Source organism: Perca flavescens, chromosome 3 (assembly GCF_004354835.1).
Source record: "Perca flavescens isolate YP-PL-M2 chromosome 3, PFLA_1.0, whole genome shotgun sequence".
NCBI lineage: Eukaryota > Metazoa > Chordata > Actinopteri > Perciformes > Percidae > Perca > Perca flavescens.
Window position 1 is genome coordinate 34164451 of NC_041333.1, and position 21761 is coordinate 34186211.

At 40.3% G+C, this 21761-nt stretch overlaps 1 protein-coding gene across 4 annotated transcripts in view; it reads left to right on the forward strand.

Annotated features, from left to right (window-relative positions):
• The window catches only part of pak4 (p21 protein (Cdc42/Rac)-activated kinase 4), a 35286-nt gene extending 16282 nt beyond the window's left edge, over positions 1–19004 (forward strand). For all 4 annotated transcript variants that reach the window (XM_028573456.1, XM_028573458.1, XM_028573459.1 and 1 more), the window contains exons 2-11: positions 6648–6884; positions 8073–8275; positions 8516–8726; positions 9047–9265; positions 9989–10447; positions 11949–12082; positions 12690–12816; positions 16456–16581; positions 16684–16818; positions 18535–19004. In XM_028573456.1, the coding sequence (XP_028429257.1) occupies positions 6684–6884; positions 8073–8275; positions 8516–8726; positions 9047–9265; positions 9989–10447; positions 11949–12082; positions 12690–12816; positions 16456–16581; positions 16684–16818; positions 18535–18690 (1971 nt within the window). In that variant the 5' untranslated portion in view covers positions 6648–6683 and the 3' untranslated portion in view covers positions 18691–19004. The remainder of the gene's footprint in view (positions 1–6647; positions 6885–8072; positions 8276–8515; positions 8727–9046; positions 9266–9988; positions 10448–11948; positions 12083–12689; positions 12817–16455; positions 16582–16683; positions 16819–18534) is intronic.
• The last annotated feature ends 2757 nt before the right edge of the window (positions 19005–21761 follow it).

Sequence of the window (21761 nt, forward strand, 5' to 3'; positions counted from 1 at the left end):
TCTTATCTTGTTTACATCAGCTGCTCTTTGCAGTTCCATGTCATGGGAACTTGTGTAAGTGTAACCCCCAAGTTCTGTATCTTAACTACCTCATTTACTGTAATAGTTAACAGATGTTAGCAGGCCCACTCACTCTTGTATTGAAGCTATTGAGACTGCCCCACTTACACAGTGTTGTGAACCTGCGGTGGAAGAAGCATTCAGATCTTTTACTCAAGTAACGATACAACAATATAAAAATACTCCATCACATCCCACAAAAAACACAAGTATTATCAGGAAAAATATACATACTTAAAGTATTAGAAGTACTCATTACGCAGTAAAATGTCCCCTGTGACTGATTTTATATATTTATATCATTCGATCAATACTGATGTGCAATTATGTAAGAAGAAGTATGTTATTGTTGTAGTGGTTTGAGGTGGAGCTAGTTTTATTTATGTACAGCCAGTGTCTAGTCCAGTGGGGTACAACTATATGAAAAGAAATACTCAAATAAAGTGTAAGTACCTTTTTAAAATTGTACTTGTGTACTTTACACCACTGTTAGGAGCAGTCAGTAGCTCCAAGGTCACACAGTGTACAGTGTGTTTGCACAGCACTTTATAAAGCTGGGAAACGCTGGGAGAGAGAGGTGCTATCTTTAGTGTGGGTATGTTTACAGTAGTGAGAGAACAGGCTATTAATTATCACCCCTGATTCAGCACCAGCAAGCTAATGTAAGAACACCACAACAACGGTAACCTGAATACGGCTTTTTGGCATCTTACTTTTTGATTTGGTGTCTTTATCTCAGTGAAGAGCTAGTACTTGTGTATTCATTTCTTAGCTTCAAAAATACTCTTAAATAAAAATCTAGCGTGAGAAATGACTGCCTGGTTATTTTTTTTTTTTTTTGCCTTTGCTGATAACTTGGTGTATTATATTAGTTGTTCTGGCAGGTAAGCAGCCATCATTCAGAGCAGGGGTGTCAAAACATACGGCCCTTGGGTCAGAACCGGCCCACCAAAGGGTCCAATCTGGCCCACTGGATGACTTTGCAAAGTGTGAAATTTGCAGAGAGGTCATTAAGTCCAAATTATCAATATTCCTATTGGTCTACTGGGGTTCACATCCTGCTGTATGCAAGAGCCGCTGATGGAAAATGTCTTTGTCAAAAAGGAGAAAAACACAATTGAGGAGTTCCTATTTCTTCACAGAGGTAGACTAAATGGGAAGCCAGTGTGCTTGGTGTGTTCACAGCACCTTTCAGTGCTCAAGGAATATATCGGACTCATTTCCTTTTCCATCCTGACCAGAATACAGATGTAAACGGAAACATTTTGTTGAAATTGCACTTATGTTCCTTAAGATTTCTCAGGCTATTCATCATCTGTTCTGTAAATGATTGTTCATTATGTACTTTTACCCCTTTACAGTAAATAAAAGGGACACATTTGGAGTTATTAATCGGTTATTGTACAATGGTTTTAGTGGTCCGGACCACCTGAGATCAAATGGGGGCTGTGTGTGACCCATGAACTAAAGTGAGTTTGACACCCCTGATATAGAGGCTATTTATTGCCTCAATTCTGGAAACGCGGTCAGCTGTAAACATATGGGGATTGATTACTCATTGTGACCCATTAGACAGTGGACCTGGTCAGCAACATTTATTGTGGCGACCAACTTGTGACTGAATAAAAGTGTTCGTAAAACTTAAAAATACTAAAGTTAAGCGTCATTATTCAGTCCATGAACTTGTAGATATTTTGTAAATATTTGTTTTTATACGGAGTGCATTTTTTGCTTAACAAGAGCAGGATTGGATGGTCGTCTTCACAGATTTGGTTTTTGCTTACTTATATTTTGTCATTAATCAAGTGCAAGCTAACAAGTAATTAAATGGGTTTATTTGCCGTGTTACAAGTTGGTATTAAGGTACAATCTTCTATACCATCTCTGGAATGAATCATCTGGTGCCATTAAGATTTTTTGGACTCTTTGAAGTGTGTTTACATTGGCTGAGTTTTGTCATTGTCTTCGTAGGAAGATGGTTATGCAAGGTATGTTTCAATGGATCAACAGACAGAAAATCATTAGAGCGGAGGGAGAAAATGTGTGATGCATGCTCTCTCGGTCGTGGTCGATGCTGATGAGGTGTTTGCAAAGTAATGGTGTTTCACTTATTGATCCGAGGGGTCGATAATACATTTTGTAATGTTCAGTTTTGTGTCCTGATTTGAGCAATAAATGTACATTTAAAGATAAAATTCATCTGCCGTGCACTGAAGAGCTCCAGTTACATTTAATATGTCGACATCTTTACTGCTAAAACATTACACTGGAGAGAACTAAGATTTTGCTCATGTAAAGTAGGCTATGTACTGAAAACATCTCCTCCAGTGTAAAAGGGTTGTAGAAGGTGATATTATTTTTGCTTTATTCGTAGTAGTTACATTTTTCAGTATTGGAAAATAATTTCTATTGTGCTTATGATTTTGCCATATCACCCATCTCTTGTTTGAGTTTTTAAAACAGCTTTTGTATTTGTTTTTAAATGACATTTATCATTTTTGTGCAACATTTTTTGGTCTTATTGAAACAATTCTGGGCATATTTGACTAAGAAAATAATCCAAATTATGTTGAATATTTAAAAACACCCTTATGAATTTAGATCTGGTTTAACTTTAGAATGGTTTCATCCCTAACTGTATAATTGCAGCTACAAAATGCTGTTGTTGTGATTGACGGTGTCTTTTTCTGAGTGTCGACCACCCATGCGCAATACTTGAATCAGGCCAGAGGACAGCAGCTTCATCCGTGCGTGCGTGCGTGCGTGTCGAGCATGAGCATGGACACTGTTTGAGTAGGTGGCAGGGTGCAGCAGGGTGGCTCTCCTACTGTTTTTATCCTCAAGTTAAGATTTTTCTGCCCAAAGCCATGTCCCATTTACAGAACATGATTTATATTGAGATCAGTGGCCACACATTTATATTTGAGCTTTCTGTGTGGACCTTTGTTGGCACAGATGTTGCAGTAATACCCAAGAATCACACATCTGGACAAACACTCCTGACTTAAAGGAACAACGTATTTTTGTAGCATTTATGCTTTGTTTTTAAGTCCTTGTTCTACTTCATAGTGTTAGGGAACAGGGTGGCTGCATGTCTTGATAGCTCCCAAAAGTATTAGATACATTTCAATTCATCCTGTAAAAAGGATGAATTTATTCTTACAAATTTTCCTCAGTACAATAATTTTTTTATATGAAATATCAGTTTGCATCGTCACACCTCACTATTTTATGTTTGGGTGATATTTCTGTGAAATTTTAGTTGAAGATCTTAACAGGTATTAAAAGTCATAAACCGAACATGCAGAGGACTGTAATTAATGCTGAGAGAAATGGGGTAGTTCAGTCAGCTCCAGAAAAAGGGATTGAGGAGTACATGATTTGTGTGTTTTGGTGCCTGACATGAAATATATCATCTAGGGGTTAAGGGAGAGCAGACAACTGTTGCAGCTATAAATCACTCTCCTTGGCTGTATGTCTGGAGTTCACCTGTTCCCCTAACACCTGTCCGAAGGCTTGTAAGTATGGGAAAATATATTTTATATATATATATATATATATATATATATATATATATATATATATATATATATATATATATATATATATATATATATATATATATATATATATAAACATTAGTTTAGTAATCTTTCTTCTTTATTCACATTCTCATTTTAATAGTGTGCGAAGGAGATTTTATAACAGAGTTATTTACATCACATCTCCGTTCTGATGATATTCTGACACTGCATGCATTTTATCAACCACAGAATTACATCCCTCACATTGCTGTGTAAAGGCCTCCCACACGGTTATGTTTATTCTAGTACAAACGACTACGTGCCACCTAGTGAATAAAGTTCTCTCTCAAGTCAAACTCTTTTTGCGGGCCGAGCTCTGTAATCTGTTTGCTCTTTGCCACACGGCATTGGTTATATTTCAACTTCATCGTGTCTTGGCTCCTGACAGCAGCAGTAAAAATCTTGTTTTTCACCAACAACCACTCTAGCTAAGAGTCCGACATATCTCAAGATGGAGCAAAAAAGCTCAGGATTTGAAAGCCACAATCCTCCATGATTCACAGCCAGACCACTGGCTGTGACTATGAGACCCTCATTGTCATTCTCAATCTCCACATGACCGTTTTTCAAACTGATTTACAGTTTGTTGAAGCTCCTTTTGCTTTCAATAAGATATTATGACTCAAGCCATTAACTGACAGCCCTAGCTGTTCCCATCTTGCCGATAGTAGATCAAATCATTGGGTGCATGCATATTGGTTTGTTACTGTACTCTATAGGTAATATGATTTCTCCAGCCACCTCCTCCAGTCTTCATTAATTTTATCCTTAAGGCCGTAGTTATGTGAGTTCAGATGCAAGGATTGACTGTTACTGTCTCAGTTGTACACTGATGATAGGCCTCTGCAGTGAATTACACGCCTCCCTTCTGTTGTCACCAGACTCATCATGACTGGAATGAGGCATTTATCACCAGTGTTGTAACCACGCTGTTATGAGATACTTTTGCTAATGGTTATAAAATCCAGAGTTGGTTGTTGGGTGGAGTAATTGAACATGTATCGTAATGTGGTACTGTAGTGTGGATGACGGCATGATATGAAGTCACTTTTCCACTTTAAGGATACTGCCACTACATCAAAAGTAAACAATCTGATTTGATGTATTTGAAAAAGGTCTAATTAATGTGATAAAACATGCTTAAAAGTAGCTTTATTCACCAAACATTTGAGAATAAATGTGACTGCACGATCTGGTAGCGTAAACGGTAAATGTATGGGGTTGCTCTGTCACTTTTAAAAATTAGATTGGGATTCATGTTCTCATTCTGTGTTATCATTAAAAAGCGGTGACATTAGATAGCAAATTATAAGGAAAGCTAATAATTAAGCTGCACGATGGGCACATCATGTCTGAGGATGTGATGTGAGTTGTGTTCTTCCATCCTAACCAGTTTGATTTGTGTGAAAACAAAGTGGGGAAAAAAGGTACTTGTGCATAACAAGTGGATTGGTGTGTAGAATACTGTCCTGCTATCTATGCACAATGTAATTACAAGTATTCAGTATATCCATGTTAGCAATGTATCTAGGGCTGGGTTAAAATAATGAAATCTCTGATTGATCTGATATATATCTTTTCATATATGCCTTTTCAATCACTGTTATGTAAAATAAATACTTTAAACAAACGTTCTGGGTGTATATTTGAGGGTTTCTTCTTGCTTGTACGGTTTACAACATAAGTTCTCTGAGAAAATCCAAGCAAAATAGGTGTTATAACTGAAATTTCCCTCGATTTGGGACCTTGTAAATCGGAATCAAATTTCTGGGAAATCGTTGGTGAAAAACCAGCCCTAAATGTATCCTGAGTCCTTTTGGTTTTAGTGTTGTGTTGAAGCTCTGTGTTGGTGCTGTGAACCTCACTTTTTTCAGTGTGTTCCTGGGCGGGTCCTGCTAGACTTCAAGCTTCAAACACTCCCGCTGGGAAAGGCTTTATTAACGCTGCAGACTGTAAGCTCGGCAGCATGACTCATGCCCTCTAACCCATGACCAGCCCAGATTGCCCTTGCACCCACCCACCCACCCACCCACCCTCTGGTCCTCATAGCCCTGCATCCTTTTCATTGCCTTGTTTTTGACTTCCCCTGTTTTTTGTTCTTTGGTACAGTATTTTGTAGAAATACAAGAAGAGAAGAATCTGGCAGAATTTAACAGGCCCCCAGCATTCCTGTAGCCCCTCTGGTCAGCTGCCCAGCAGGGCCTGTCCCGCTTATAACACACTGATCAACGAGCCTCTGTTTGACTACTGGGAGTGTCTCTTTTGATACCCGCTGACAAAGCAGCAAGGTTGAGAGAGACTATTCAGACCAAAGCCAAACATGGTGAGCAGTGCTTCGCAGGATAGTTGGTAAATTTAGAAATATTCCACAACTACTCCTACAAGTTTTTATTGCAGCCAACCACAATAGATGTTAATGTTTTTACGACGGGGCGTCTGTGATGATGCACTTAGTGCTTCTCTTTCTTCTCTTTGAGAATGCAATACTGGCAACTTTGATGTTAAAATTGAAACTCAAACTAAAAAATCTTGCAGGATCCATGACCCGAGTGACGACAACAATACAAATAGAACGACATATTCAATACAACAGAGTTTTGCAAATTAGGACTTTTTTTATTTCTTTAATCTACCCCAGTTTGGTTGCCGCTTCATAAGCTGTCAGTCAGTTACTGAGAATTTTGCAATATGTGGTTTAAATAGTTTTATTCTGTGTCAAACATTAGTTGCATTTGATATGGAAACACACACCAGCCTTTCCAAGCTTATTTTAAATGTTGATCAATATATTTTATATACTGCTTGGTGTATTTCAATGTTCCCTCAAATGGATTTTTAAAAAGTAAAGACAGTAATTGAGTGTTTTCAGAAGTTGCTTTCTATGCCTGCCTACATGCATGTGTGGTATGTTTGACATATGCCACTTTGAAGTTTTACATTTGCATTTTATCCTCTTTAGTCTTTCCTGCTAACCCTCCTCTCTTTCCTCCTTCCTCCCTGCAGGTCTGATGCTAGGCTGCAGCTGCCACAGCCGCCATCATGTTCACCAAAAAGAAGAAGTCTCGTATCCAGATCTCCGCTCCATCCAACTTTGAGCATCGCGTACATACAGACTTTGACGAGCATGAGCAGAAGTTTGTTGGGTTGCCACGGCAATGGCAGTCGCTCATCGAAGACACAGCCAAAAGGCCCAAACCCTTCATCGACGTGACTGTCATCACTACTGTAGAGCCACGCAAGGTGGGATAAGTGAAAATCTAAACAACAATCAAGTTGTTAGCTAAGGAAAATAATGAAAATCAGTGTTGTGAATTATTAATTTGTGAATTTAAAACAAGCTGCGCGTTGACTAAATTATAACTTAGTTAAGTGCTCATATTGTGCTTTTTGGCTTTTTCCCTTTCCTTTATTGTTATATATCTTTTTGTGCACATTATAGGTTTACAAAGTGAAAAAGCCCAAAGTCCCCCCAAAGGGACTTACCATCTCCAACAGAAAACACTGTTCACAAACTGCTCCAAACAGCTCTATTGTAGTCCAGCCTTTACTTCAGAGACCAACGTGGTCACTTTGTATCACACGTTATAATGCTCACCTAGCTGCTAGCATGGCACTCCCTCATACTCTGCAACTGACAAGCTAGCAGTACATACTGAGCATGTGCGACTTCCAACAAAGATGAACAGAAGTGAGATGTCTCACTCTGTAGCTAAAACAGAGAGCTCAACACAAAGGGTGAAAAGAGGAGCTTCAGCAATGTACAGTACAACAAAAATATGGTGTTTTCTGAAAATTATACCACATAAACCTATTCTGGTACAACCTCTAAATGCAATTATGAACCTGAAAATGAGCATAATATGAGCACTTTAATATACTGATGACACTGGAGGGAGAACGGGCGCCGTTCATCTGCATGTACTTTGCTGCAGTAACCCTGAGACTGGTTCGGGCATGCTTCGAACTCATGTTGCGGAAATGGAGCGGGAGAAAATGCAACGCTCCAACATTTAAAAAATCCGTTCTGCGGTCCATCAAAATCTTCCCACTCGTGCCCCCCCCCTTGCTCGCACTTTGCCCCGCTCACAGCGGGGACTTCATCTTCACAAGCCACATTTCTTTTTTTCTTTGTCACTTATAAACTTGGTGGCACGGATTGAAAGTCCTAGCTGGATTAGCTGGACTAGGTGATTCTGTAACTAAGTTGAAATTGAATGATAATATAACTACGGATAATTGACTAAAGACAAAAACTAAATATTTCAAGTACCCAACAATTTATAAACACATTCACACTCACAAACACTTTTAAATGAATAAATGGTTTTGTTACCAAAGCGGCTAATTGGTATGACAAGGTTTGTATGTGTGGGCCTCTTATCTTGTTCAGTATCTACTATAGTCCACCTTTTTCTTGTTTATCTCCAGACAATTGTACGAGGCAGCAAGCTTGGAGTGGATGGCTCTCTGACCTGGCTGTTGGATGAGTTTGACACAATGTCTGTGACTCGCTCCAACTCCCTGCGACGAGGCAGCCCTCCCATCCAGCCTCGCAAGGACTCTAGCTCTTCAGGAGGAGGAGGGCAGGAGAACGGAGATCCTCACCACAGACACTACTCACTCTCAGACAGGTAAGTAGTTAAACTTCAGCTGCAGGTGGCGTAATAGCACAGATTTTTGAACACAAAAAAGATTTAAAGTGGTTGATAGATATGCATTTACTCTCTGCTTGTGTCTTCAGCAGCAGCATGTTACACAGATGTTGTAGCATCATTATTTTATGATGGACACAGGAAAAAAAGCAGAGATTTTGTCAATACAAGCCACTGAGCTGTTCTCTTTACTGATCTTTGCATCGCTCTGCTTCCCAGAGACCGACCCAGACCAGACCTCCACCAGAGTGGAGGGGACCCCCGCCAGAGTCAGCATGAGCGCCGTCCTCCTCAGTGGGACGAGGCAGTCCAGGGTCGGCCCCAGCAGCAGCCCCGGGGCCAAGAGCCCAGCAGGGCCCACAAGGACAGACCAGGCTCCGGCCCACCGCCTCCCCCTCACAGAGACAGAGAGCATCGTGACCGGGGCCAGGTATGGACTGAAGATGTAGCCTGAACCCAGTCTCTCAGTTTCATATTTACTAATGATGAGATCTATTATTGGGACATTGCTGTTCACAGGAGTCTCATTCCTGCAGTCATTATCTCATGGATCAATCGATTAAGTTGTAGCCTTGTTTGTATTTACCACATTGATATAGTATAATTGATTGGCTTTAATTTGACACTGCAGCAAGAGATCCACCCTGTTCCTGTTGTTTGCTTGTTACCTTCATTTTTAGCCACCTTTCTTCTATCCATTTTTCCTTTTATACTTTCCAATAATCTCACCCAAACCCTGCCTGTCTTCAGGTGGATCAACCTAGTGACCACAGGCCAAAGTCCAGCTACATTGTGCGGGATGGCAGCCCTCAGTCTCCCAGGGACAAGAGGCCTCTCTCTGGGCCCAACATCCGCACCCCAAACCTGCCGGTAACAGAGGGGGTGATGAAGACTGCCCAACAGACCACGCGGCCGTTTAACACCTACCCAAGGACGGACAGCGAGGGAGGACGCAGTCCCACAGGACAGGTAGGGACAACAGCATGAACAGAGAGACAGGCAGGCTGTTGCTAGGACAGGCAGAAGGAGAGATGCTGTCTTGCCCTAAGGCAGACCGGTGCAAATTGAATCACTGGCTGATGGATGATAGCTGTTATCACCTTGCTCCTTGTTCTCCAGGTCCGATATAGCAGATTCTGTCCTCTGAAAGCTGTAACCATAATGTCGAGCAGTTATTAAAAAATAGATCAACTTTGTGCCAAAGTGCTTTATAGAATCATGTAATGAAAAGATCCAGGCTTGGATTTCTGTTTTGTTTGTATTGTTGATGTAGATTTTCCCACACCATTTATAGTGCAGTAACCTACCCCTTTGATATCTCTGTATATTAGGCCATTGCAGGCAATTTTGCAAATCAGCGAGAAGGACTGCTTTATGGTATTATTGGATTTTGATCATTTTTGCATTAATATGATGAAATACTTTTTATTTGCAAGATTAGGCAGAAACATACTTTTCTGTCTGGTAATTTGATCCATAAACACTTTCCCAAAGGATTTTGCTGAGTGAAATAAAATTACATACTCTGTGATAGAGGATTTATTCCATATTGCCCCCTTCTACTATATAAATGTGGAAATAATATTTGTTATGGTGTTAATTATTAATAACTTGTTGCAGCTACAACCCTGAATAGATAGTTTGCTCTAGATTTATTATACGTTCTGTTTGTGACGAGGCTCTTTCTTCCAGCCGGTTCGACACCATGAATCCTCCCCTCAAAACGGGCCCTCTAGTGGCTCCGCCCCAGGTTCCTCCAGCTCCAAGCCCCCTGTAAGCCACCCACACCCTCATCACACTTCCCACCCCAGCCTGACCCCTGAGGCCACACAGCACCCACACACCCCTCACCCCAGCGTTCCAGCCCCGAGACCCCCTGTGCCCTCTGGGCCCCCAGCGCCAGGTGCGCCGACCCAGGGCCGCTCACCGCAGAGGGAGCCCCAGAGGGTTTCCCATGAGCAGTTCAGAGCAGCACTACAGATGGTGGTGGATCCTGGGGATCCACGGACCTACCTGGACCACTACATTAAGATAGGGGAGGGGTCCACGGGGATCGTGTGTATCGCCACAGTAAAGACCACCGGGAAACTGGTCGCTGTGAAGAAGATGGACCTGAGGAAACAACAGCGCAGAGAACTCCTCTTCAACGAGGTAAGAGTTCATGATCTAGTAAAGGCTGTGATTCAGAGCAACTCGATGTCCAAACACACTGAATGTGATGATAAAATGCATCACCAGCTTTACTTTACTGCATTTTACCACAGTGATAAGTCATTTCCTTCATGTATGCCTTGTGATAAATTACTAATAATAATACACCCTGAATGTATATCCTTGACATCTCAAAAGTGTAATTCATTATTAAAATGTATATGTTTTTATGTAATCGGAACTCTTAAAGTTCTGTTTTCTGTCTGCTAGAACATCTGTAAAAGAGATTTTGTTTTAATGTATTTAAAGGTGTAATATGTAATACTGACCGCTAGTGTTTAAAATAGTTACTGCAGTATAAATTCAAAATACTGGAGAGAGTCGTCTCACCCGCCCCCTCCTCCCCAGACTCGAACTTCACGGAGGTCATCTGGTTGCCTTTACATATATGATATTTTGACACTCAGTTTATTAGGTACACTGTACCTGTTTTTGAGAGGCTGCGAGTCGAGCTGCCTACTCCTGATTTGCATAAAGTAGCCTGGATTCAACTTTATGTAAATAAGGAGCAGGCGACTCAATGCCCCACTTCTCCAAAGTTCCTGCGATGCTACCAGAATGCATTGCATGGTTGCTCACATAGACAATGACTGGGAAGTGGAGAAAAGATGCTTTATGGTGGGCAGGTACCATAATGCAATCAAATCAACAGCTCTGCCATAAATTTGACCTTTTAAGGAGTTTATTGAACGTCATAAAAATGTGTAAATTATTATTTAGCTCATAGTTGAAGGTGGTGTTGTACTGGAATATTAGAAACACTTAATATAATTCACTCCAGTACAACACCAAACATGCTTAAACATGCAAAACATTATAGGCATCATAAAATTAATGGCAGAGCTGTTGCATTGGATTGCATTATAATGTTTAGGTGAACCTAATAAAGTGGACACTGAGTGTATACTGTGATAAATTGTCTAACCAGATGACCTATTTTTCTGACTTAGTGCCTTTTAAACCAGAAGAGAACAATTGCTGTCTTTCTCATGTGTATACATATTAAATTGTAACATTCACAAGTCTAAAAAGTACATTTCACACTTTCCTGATACTGGCAAATATAGATTTCACATATAAAGACAGCAGAGCAGCAAAACAAGGTATCACACTCATCGTATTAAACACCTCTCATAGAAGGAGTCCAAACTGCTTTCAGTATAAATGAAAGGTTCGACTTGAATGTAGGTGGTAAAGCACACAGCGTCGTCACTTTACTTTTCAGACACATAGTTGCTAATTGTCACTTTACATTTCAGACACTAGAATCTACTTATGAGTAATGAGGCAGGACCGTGTGTCCGACTGCGTTAACGGTTGTTGATGGATTGCAGCATTGACTCTACAGACACACGATCGTCTCTTTACCTGCAGTTTTTTTGAGTCCAGTGAGTCAAGTAATTATACTGTCTGTGTCCTTCTGTTTCCGTGATAACTGCAGGTTGTGATCATGCGGGACTATCACCATGAGAACGTGGTGGAGATGTACAACAGCTACTTGGTGGGAGACGAGCTCTGGGTCGTCATGGAGTTCCTGGAGGGAGGAGCTCTCACTGACATCGTGACACACACCAGGTGTGAGAAAAGTTTTTATGTCTATCGATAGGGATGGGAATTGATAAGATTGTATAGATACCAATGCCATTATCGATTCTGCTTATTTACCTGATTCTTTATTAATTCCTGATCAACTTTCTGTGTGGAAAACAAAACTCCTGATTTCCGCTTCTTAAATGTACATTTTTTATATATATATATTTTGTTTTTTAGATTAATGGACAATGAAAAATAATCGTTAGTTGCAGCTCTAGTATATGACCTTGTATTCCATGAAATCAATATATTTCCATGTGATTTAAGTGTTTTAATGTCTAGAGTCCTTTTTATTATTACTTACTTTTATTTAAATTTCCATTATTAAACCCTCACCCACCAAAACTCCTTTTTTTCTCCACAAGGGGGCAGTGTTAACTAATGTGCACAGAGAGTTATACCACCATGGCCTGTGACATTTCACTTCTCTTTTTTTATTAATTTATATGACAGTTTTTCAGATTCTTGCAACATTTTGTATGAAACATACACACACAGCTTTAACCAGAAAAAAAGCAGTACTAATACAATCGCAATAACAGAGGTGGTGAAAAGTCTAAATCTCTCTGGTGTCTTCTTCCCTCTGCAGGATGAACGAGGAGCAGATCGCCACGGTGTGTCTGTCTGTCCTGAAGGCGTTGTCTGTCCTCCACACACAGGGTGTGATCCACAGAGACATCAAGAGTGACTCCATCCTTCTCACTCACGATGGCCGCGTATGTACCACAAACCACACATTTATTTATTTTTCAACACAACACCAGAAAAAAAATAACGTTTTAGAGCATTTTAGGCAGGAAGGGCAATTTAAAAAAAAAAAAGCTGTCACAAAGCATTACATTTTAAAATGTCAGAAGAGTGCAGACAATTTGCTTGTGAGCTGACCAGTCACAAGAGACAGATGTTCAGTATGTGGTTTCACAGAAATAAAGTGAATAATGTAGTTCACTTTACAAATCGGTAGCAGCACACTTCTTTTAAATGTCAAACCACAGCACTGTGGCTGAGGCAGCACTTTACCAGCATAAAAGCATGTTTTCTTGGCAGACATCTTGAGTCATAGCAGGACAAGCACAGGTATCACTAATAACATTAGTTTGTGGATCTGTCCCATTTTAAATGACCCAGTAGGCCATCATTATTATGCAGTGCTCATTAATGTTATTAGCCACACCAGCTATTTCCTTTCATGACATGTCTGTTGTGATAAAGGCTCACGGTATGCATTTGTTTCACCGGATGCACAAACTCAGCACAGCACTGCAGCCACTGGCAGAACTTCACCCAGTGTCACAAGAATACAAGTACAATTATGGTCAACTTAATGCCTCTCTATCAACCACTACTGTAGAAGTGAGACCCATGCCAAATCCCTTCCTACCTGTGTTGATAAACACGTTTCCCCTTTCTACAGTAAATGAAACTAACATAGTTGCACAGCAAGACCAGGGAAAAAGGGAACTTGGCTTGAGTCAGAGTCAACACTCACATAAGTGGCTGATAAGTTGAGGCAAGCCTTCTGCTAAATGCTGTGAGTGCTTTGGCGACTTAGTCCACATTGATCATATTATAAAGATCACATATTTTGTAAACGATTTGGCGGATTTAAAGGCCCTGAACACCCACACAGGTGTTTTCAGTTAATGTGGCTGATTAGACCTCTTCCCAGGACTGTGTGGGTGTGTATAGACTGATTGGGTGACATCTTCTTGAGCCTCCTGTTAGTGTTGTTGCACATGATAAGGCAGGACAAATGACAGCTTTATAATTCCTATTGGCAGAAAGAATTTGTGACCTAATAAGTTCCCATCTATGTTCTGGCACATATTCAACATGAGCAGAAGTCTAATCAGCCATAATAACTGAAAACACCTGTGTGTGTGTGTGTGTGTGTGTGTGTGTGTGTGTGTGTGTGTGTGTGTGTGTGTGTGTGTGTGTGTGTGTGTGTGTGTGTGTGTGTGTGTGTGTGTGTGTGTGTGTGTGTGTGTGTGTGTGTGTGTGTGTGTGTGTGTGTGTGTGTGTGTGTGTGTGTGTGTGTGTGTGTGTGTGTGTGTGTGTGTGTGTGTCTTGTGTGTGTCTTGAGTTCAGAGGATCAAACTGAGTCATTTTCTGCCTACATACCACATCTCTTGTTTATTTTCCTTATTTTAATATTAACTAAATAATCCTGCGGCTTGATGCTTTTTTTTTTTTTTTCTTTTTGCTGTGTCTCTTGCACAAACACTATGCCATTATTAGCACCCCACGCCCACCCCCCAAAATGAAGTCATTTGCACCTAAGCGCTCTAATAACCCAGGAAAAAACCTTGCAACATATCCTGAATGTGCAAAGTCACACATGATGATGCTAAGATGAGCTAAACTATCAGCCACAGCGTCTTTGATGACAGCTGACGATTGTTTGTGGTATGTCTTTATGAGATGTGGTCTGAAGCAGTATGCATGGCCAGCCATTGTTAAGTGCTTATTCTGCATGGTCTGCTCTGTTAGGCAGAAAAAAAGCACCTGCAGGGTTCATATCGCTCCTACTTCTGCTAATGAGTTTCTCAGACGACACTCTGTGTCATTCTGCTCTACAATTAAAGTGATATCAGTGAAGCTGCACGGACAGAAGTGATTAAATCTGACTATTTTGGTGTGTATATATATATATATATATATATATATATATGAACTCCCCTTTTTATTGTAAAACTCTCCTTTTTATCTGCTATAAAAACAACACTTCCTGAATATAGTAGAGTTTGAACATAATAGACAAAAGGCAAAAAAAGCAACGCCTGGAAAATCAACAAGCAACACCATTAGGCAGTAATCAATTATTGTCTGTCACTGCATCGATGCAGAATCGTCCACCACTGCATCACTTTGCATCAATGCAATGATTAATTTCAACACCCCTATTGCAGACAAAGCATTAGTCTAATGATATGTCATTATGCACAAGCTTTAAATATGGTAATCTTACAGCATGTAAGAGCGATATGTGTCAATGATTACATATTGAATAAAAGGAATTATCTGTGTGGACCAAAGGGTTAAAATTCCTTAACACTTTACACTACAGCTCACAGTGTTTCTTTATGTCCTTATGTGTTCATAAAACTTGTTTTTCGTCAGTAGGGTGCGTTTGTTGTATCTGAATGCACCTGTGTGCTGGGTCCAGTGGCTGCCATCATGTTACATGTCTATGTAATACAAATGTTTATACGCATGTGTGCACCGGTTCCAGTAGCGGGTTTTGCCACTACAGAAGCGCTAACGGCTTCTGTAGTGGTCTTTGCTCCAGTCTGGCACCAGAGACCCTGCGATGCCATCCAGCTCTGCTGACTTGTAGTCAAATATAGTGATTGAATGTCATAATGCAGCAACAAAGTAATCTGTATTTTCTGTCGATTAAAGTTTAAGGGGGTCTCTCCCAGGGTGTAATTCAGTGTAGAACCGCCACTGACCGGTTCTCATAGCAAGTTTGTTTCATTTCTCTCTCCGAGCCATCTGAGGCTGGCAGTCGCCTCTGTGGGCAACATCAAAGGCTTCTTCTCTGTCTTCCCAGCCATGCACAAACATTCTCAAAAAGACGGGGGGGTGATAGCGAGGAGGACTGTCTTGACTTGCAAATTTCATGGACTGGATTACTCGACTATTGAATTATAAGCTGTGCATCAGATCCCCAATTTGAATATAAATTTTTGGGCTGCTGCTTTTTTTTAAATGTTTTTTTATTTTTATCTGTCTCTAATCAAATGTGACATTTACTATACTGAAAGAGTTTATGATTGTATACATTATGAATAAACTCACGTTGAACCACCTGCACCGCACATTACTCCACACTTAGCATCCTATTCTTCATATAACGATTACGGTCTTATCTTTTTGACAGCTGTCTATACTGCAATTTTACTATGTTGGTTATTCTCTACACATAACATCTATTTCCTGTCTGTACATCCTGGGAGAGGGATCCCTACTTTGTTGCACTTCCTGAGGTTTCTAGCATTTTTCCCTGTAAAAGTTTTTTTTTTTTTTTTTTTATCTGAATTGAGGGTCTAAGGGCAAAGGGTGCTGTATGCTGTACCGATTGTAAAGCCCCTTGATGCAAATCTGTGATTTGTGATATTAGGTTTTATAAAATGTACGTGACTTTGTTTTTTTTGCGGTGTAACAGCATCAGGAACAGCTTCTGACTGCTTCACAAATAAAGTAGATGCAGAGAGTTATTGCATTTCTCGATCCTTGCAAACGCAAACGTAATGTTAAAAACTCCTTGTCACTATGTTTTGTACTTTATGTAAAAAATAATCTTGACATTTACGTATATACGGCTGTTTTCATCTATCTCTTTCTGTCTCCAGGTGAAGCTGTCGGACTTTGGTTTCTGTGCCCAGGTGTCTAAGGAAGTACAAAGAAGGAAGTCTCTGGTGGGAACACCATATTGGATGGCACCAGAGCTCATATCCAGACTGCCTTATGGACCAGAGGTAACCCTCACACTGCCCTCAGGATTTAGCCTAACTATCATTTGTTATTTAAACATCTAAACAAGCACATCCCTTCTTGTTGTTGACTGTCTCTGTGTCCAGGTGGACATCTGGTCTCTGGGTATCATGGTAATAGAGATGGTGGACGGGGAGCCGCCGTACTTCAACGAGCCGCCGCTCAAAGCCATGAAAATGATCCGAGACAACCTGCCTCCCAAACTGAAGAACCTGCACAAGGTCCAAAGAAAAAAACTTGAGTTTTACCGAGCAGTTTCTGTGAAGCACCATTAGCAGATGCCAGTTATGTTTAGGACTATTAACGATTATTTTCATTATTTCATTCAATTGTTTGGTATAGAAAATAGTTTTTAAAAAAGTCTATCAGTGTTTCCCAAAGCCCAAGATGACACCCTCAAATGTAAAAGATATACAGTGTACTGTCACAGAGGAGTGAAGAAACTAGAAACTATTCACATTTAAGAAGCTGGAATCAGAGGATTTTGACTCATAAAAAAAATCTCTCAAACAGATTATTTGATTATCAAAATAGTTGTAGGTTAATTTTATAGTTGACAACTAATCGACTAATCTAATCTTACCTAAAACAACTAAATGAAATTCATATAAAAATCACAATTGTTATCTATTATAACATGAATCCCTTGCTTCTACAAGAGGAAGAGAAAAGACAACTTGCTCTTTAGGTGCCTGGTGTTGAGAAGTGACTCACTACATTAAAGTGTTGAGTAATCTGTGACCTTTTTATTAACTTCTTTATCAATCAATCAAACTATTTCTATAGCACATTTCATACAAGTTAATGTATCACAATGTGCTTTGTACAAAAGTGACATAAAATAATACTTTGTTCAGTTATACAAAATAAAATATATACAAAATATGTGTCAAACACACACACACACAAACCAAAGATTAACATTGAACAGCGACAAACTCAGTTATTCATAGACTTTTGTAAAAAGCAAGGTTTTTAGCCTTTATAGTGTGCAGCCTTTATAGGTTTCTTTGAGAAACGATAACGGAGGTTATCTCCACCCTGGCACAGATCCCAGCACTACTGCCACCATATTGACTACTGATAACATTTAATTTACAAAGGCACTAAGATAGCTAAATAAAGCAGCGGTCAAGGGGAAATGTGTGGCATTGAGACCAATCAGTCACTTTTATTTGTCACATGAAATTGTGAGCTACAATTCCAGTGAAATCTAATACCATCAGCTCCTTCAGCTGGTGCATGATTCATCATAAAGCAGAATATGGCCACCAGATCGGGCACACAGAAAAAGAGTCACCCGGTTGAATGGCACCAGCACTCCACGATCCAGCCAAGTCTCGGTGATACCACAGCTCCCGATAGGAATAACACCAGTCACTGGTGTTTGATTCAATGTCTTAGTGTGACACAGATTAAGAAGAAAATGGTCAACACAGCAAGAAATCTAGTGGAGAAATGTGGTTTATGTCATGTGCACAGACATCATTACTCAAAATGATTCAATCTAAAGCCAGACTAGAACTGATACTAACATTTATATTATATAACACATGCATACAAAGTCTGTGTTCTTTTCTACTTTAGTCCAAATTCTCTTGACTAGAAAAGAAATTATTTATAGTCTGCATATTTCACTGTAGTCGAGAAAACTGATCACTGATTAAATAAATTTCCAGAAACTCAGGATTTACAGCAATCTCGCTCATGTGGAGCTAGTGTGAAACTGTTGTCCACAATCACCCGGTTGGTGAAACCCAACCATCTGGTTGATTGTGTACATGTGGTTTGATTGATTCACAACATTGTCATTTCCCCATTTGGTGCCAAAGAGCAATAAAAAGTGACTGATTACTCCTTTACAATCCTACATGGTGGTATCGTTAACACCTGACTGACTAGATGCTTTCTCTCTCTCACTTCTCGCCCTCTCCCAGGTTTCCCCTCTGCTCAAGGGCTTCCTGGACAGGATGTTGGTGCGGGACCCGGCTCAGAGGGCCTCGGCCAGCGAGCTTCTTAAACACCCCTTCCTGACGAAGGCGGGTCCGCCGTCATGCATCGTCCCACTGATGAGGCAGAACAGGATGAGATGAGACACGTAACAATAAAATCTCCAGACTGTGGAGGGCAGCGTGTGCAGGTTCAGATGGAATAGAATACTCCTGCACACAGAGAGGCGGCCCAAAGAGGTCAGAGGTCATAGATGAGAGGTGTGTGTGTGTGTGCGCTTCGGGCGAAACTCTCAGAAAGAGCTGTGAGCTGCAAAGTGCGAACCGGGTGTGCAGGAGTATTCTTTTTTTCTTATGTGAATCACTGAACTCTGGGGAGTGTTCTCCCTTAATAAGAGGCAATAAGTGTGTGTGTGTGTGTGTGTGTGTGTGTGTGTGTGTGTGTGTGTGTGTGTGTGTGTGTGTGTGTGTGTGTGTGTGTGTGTGTGTGTGTGTGTGTGTGTGTGTGTGTGTGTGTGTGTGTGTGTGTGTGTGTGTGTGTGTGTGTGTGTGTGTGTGTGTGTGTGTGCACATATGTTGGCAACACTGTTATTGACAGTGTTTCATGGCATGTGTGAGAGCAGAGAACACAACTTGCCCTGTCAAGTGATTTTTAGCCAATTTCATATGAACATTTTGTTTTAATTGAATACCTGGAAAGATTGTTGCTGTTTTTATATTTCCATTTGGACATCGACTGGATTTTAAGTGTGAAGGTGGGGTTTTGCACACCGAATGGATGCTTTTGAAGGAGCCGTGAGCCCATTGGCTGAGAGTGGCGGAGCGACATTTTAATCCCACTCTTTGACGGTTTGGAAGCCGAATTTTCTCACTACAAAGACGGATCCAAGACTCGGACGCTATCCTCATCACAGCCAGAACTTACTACTGAGGGAGGAAATCTTTTGACTCAGAAATGAGTCGGACCGACTTTATTTTGTAGCCATATAAATACTAGCTTCCTGTTGTAAACAAGCAAACATACACTAAGTCAAAAGGTAAACACTGGAGTTGTGGTCTTTTTAACAAATGAATTTTCTCTCATTTCCTCCTTATTTTCCTGTGTAAGTACAATGAACATAGAGAGATATATCAGTTTGATGTTTTGCTATCTCTATTTTGTGATTGTTTTATTATAATTATTATGATGTGTTTTCTGGTTTATTTTAGATAAAGATGTGATGATTTTTGAAGCACTGTCGACGAAAGATAGAAGCTGCACTCCCGGTTGATTCCAATCATAGACACTAGACATATTACTTTGGTTTTGTTTTAAAGTAGACCAGATCGGACTTGTTGACCGTAAACTTTAGGGGTCAAGATGTCAATCTGACGAGCAGTAAAGGTTTTGCAGAAACCTGAAAAGACAACAATACATATTGTTTAATCTAAATGGGTATGAAGTCTCGACAAAACAAAAATCATACCCATTTTTTAGCATTTTTTTCATTTTACCATAGTGTTTTTAGAAGAGTAGACTTTTCCACAGCCTCTTTTTTTTTTTTTTACTTTAACTAACTCACTTCACAAACTAATGGTTGTTCTTTGGTAGAAAATGAACATGAGCTGCTTTTTAGGCAATTAGCGGTGTTGCACGTCAGCTTCCTCATCGTCATCGCTTTCCTCCAACAAACACATGACGGCTGCTGTTTTCAGTAAACGTCCTGCTGCTGAGTGGACGAGTGCTCATCGTGTTCTACTATCGAATTGATTAATGTTTGATTTCCTAGTTAATGCATCGGGCAGAAGGCTCTTGGCTGCTCTTCATAGTGTGAGTGCTTTATTTACAAACGATAAAGGAAAACGCTACTCGGCACGACACGCACAGAAAGGAGTGTTACAGATCGGCAGGAAAAGCGACTTTGCTTAGATTTATAGCTCCCATTAATAGAGCTCTTCGAGCTCTTAATGTGCGTCTGAAGATATGCTATTATTTGAGTGTTTGCATTTTAGTCAGTGTGTATGTGTGCTCTGTGAAAGTGGACCATTGAGCAGATGACAGAAAGATAACAGAAGTACTTTGAAGGCAGGAAACACTTTCATGAAAATTCACTCTGTACACTAGTAACCGCTGCTGATAATGCATACACACACGCATGCAAGAGCTAAAGTAATTATCAGACCTATGTTATTATGTTCTGGGCAGCACTGAGAGGGAACAGTTTTTCTACAAACATACTCTTATGATTTGGCATCAGGTCGTAGTTAATTTCATCACGATGTTTAACAATAGCATTCTGTTGGTTGTCAGACACAAGTTCTCTAAATGGGCTGAAAACAGCTTTCATGCAGGACTTAATAACTCGTGTAAACTCGTGTTTTTTTTCACATTATGACATTGAGATCAGCCACTGCAAATTAACTTCACTTTCAACTATCCAAAGGCCGCCTCAGCAGGCTGAATGAAACCATAGAGAATTAATTACAGTTAAAGGTTATTATACACCCACTTTCGCCCTGAAGCAGGCGTCTTTATCAGCAGACATCTGTGGTTTCACACTGTACCTTGTAGCAATGAACAGTCATTTATACAGAAGATGACATTTGAGATTAGGCTCTGTTATAATTCATCCCTCTCAAGGTAATGCGACACAGAGATGCACATAAACACGGCCTGCAGACCCATTCCCCTCTCTCGGCCAAGGCTGCTGTTTCCATTCCTTCTACGTCTTCCAGTTCAGCTCCATCTCATCAGTCAAGTTTTTTTGCGATGTGTTTTCTTGAATACTTCCCGCTGATCTGGTGCTCCTTGAAAATGAATGCAAACTTTTAGATGCTGTGTTCTGTCACTTTCCCCCCCCCACCAAAAAAAGGTCAAGACTGCATATAAACAAAGGGAGGGTTAGGTGCCGTAGCACACTCGCTGTTTGTCATGAACTTTTCAACATGCATAGATGCATACTGTACTGCAGCTGTATATTATACTGCAGATGCACTGTACTCCTGCTGATTCAGTGAACATTTTGCTGGTTCTTCATGTGCGAACCCAACAACTGTGAGGCCTTGTACGAAGAGTAGGATGAAGGTTTTTTTTAAAGCTAATTTCAAGCTAATAGAGTTTATTTTCTAACATAGTTAATAATTCCTGCAAAGAACAGCTAGCTACAGTTTAAAGAGAATGATGTGACCAGTGAACTGAAGTCACTATTACTGTTTATTCATGTTGTGTAGCTACA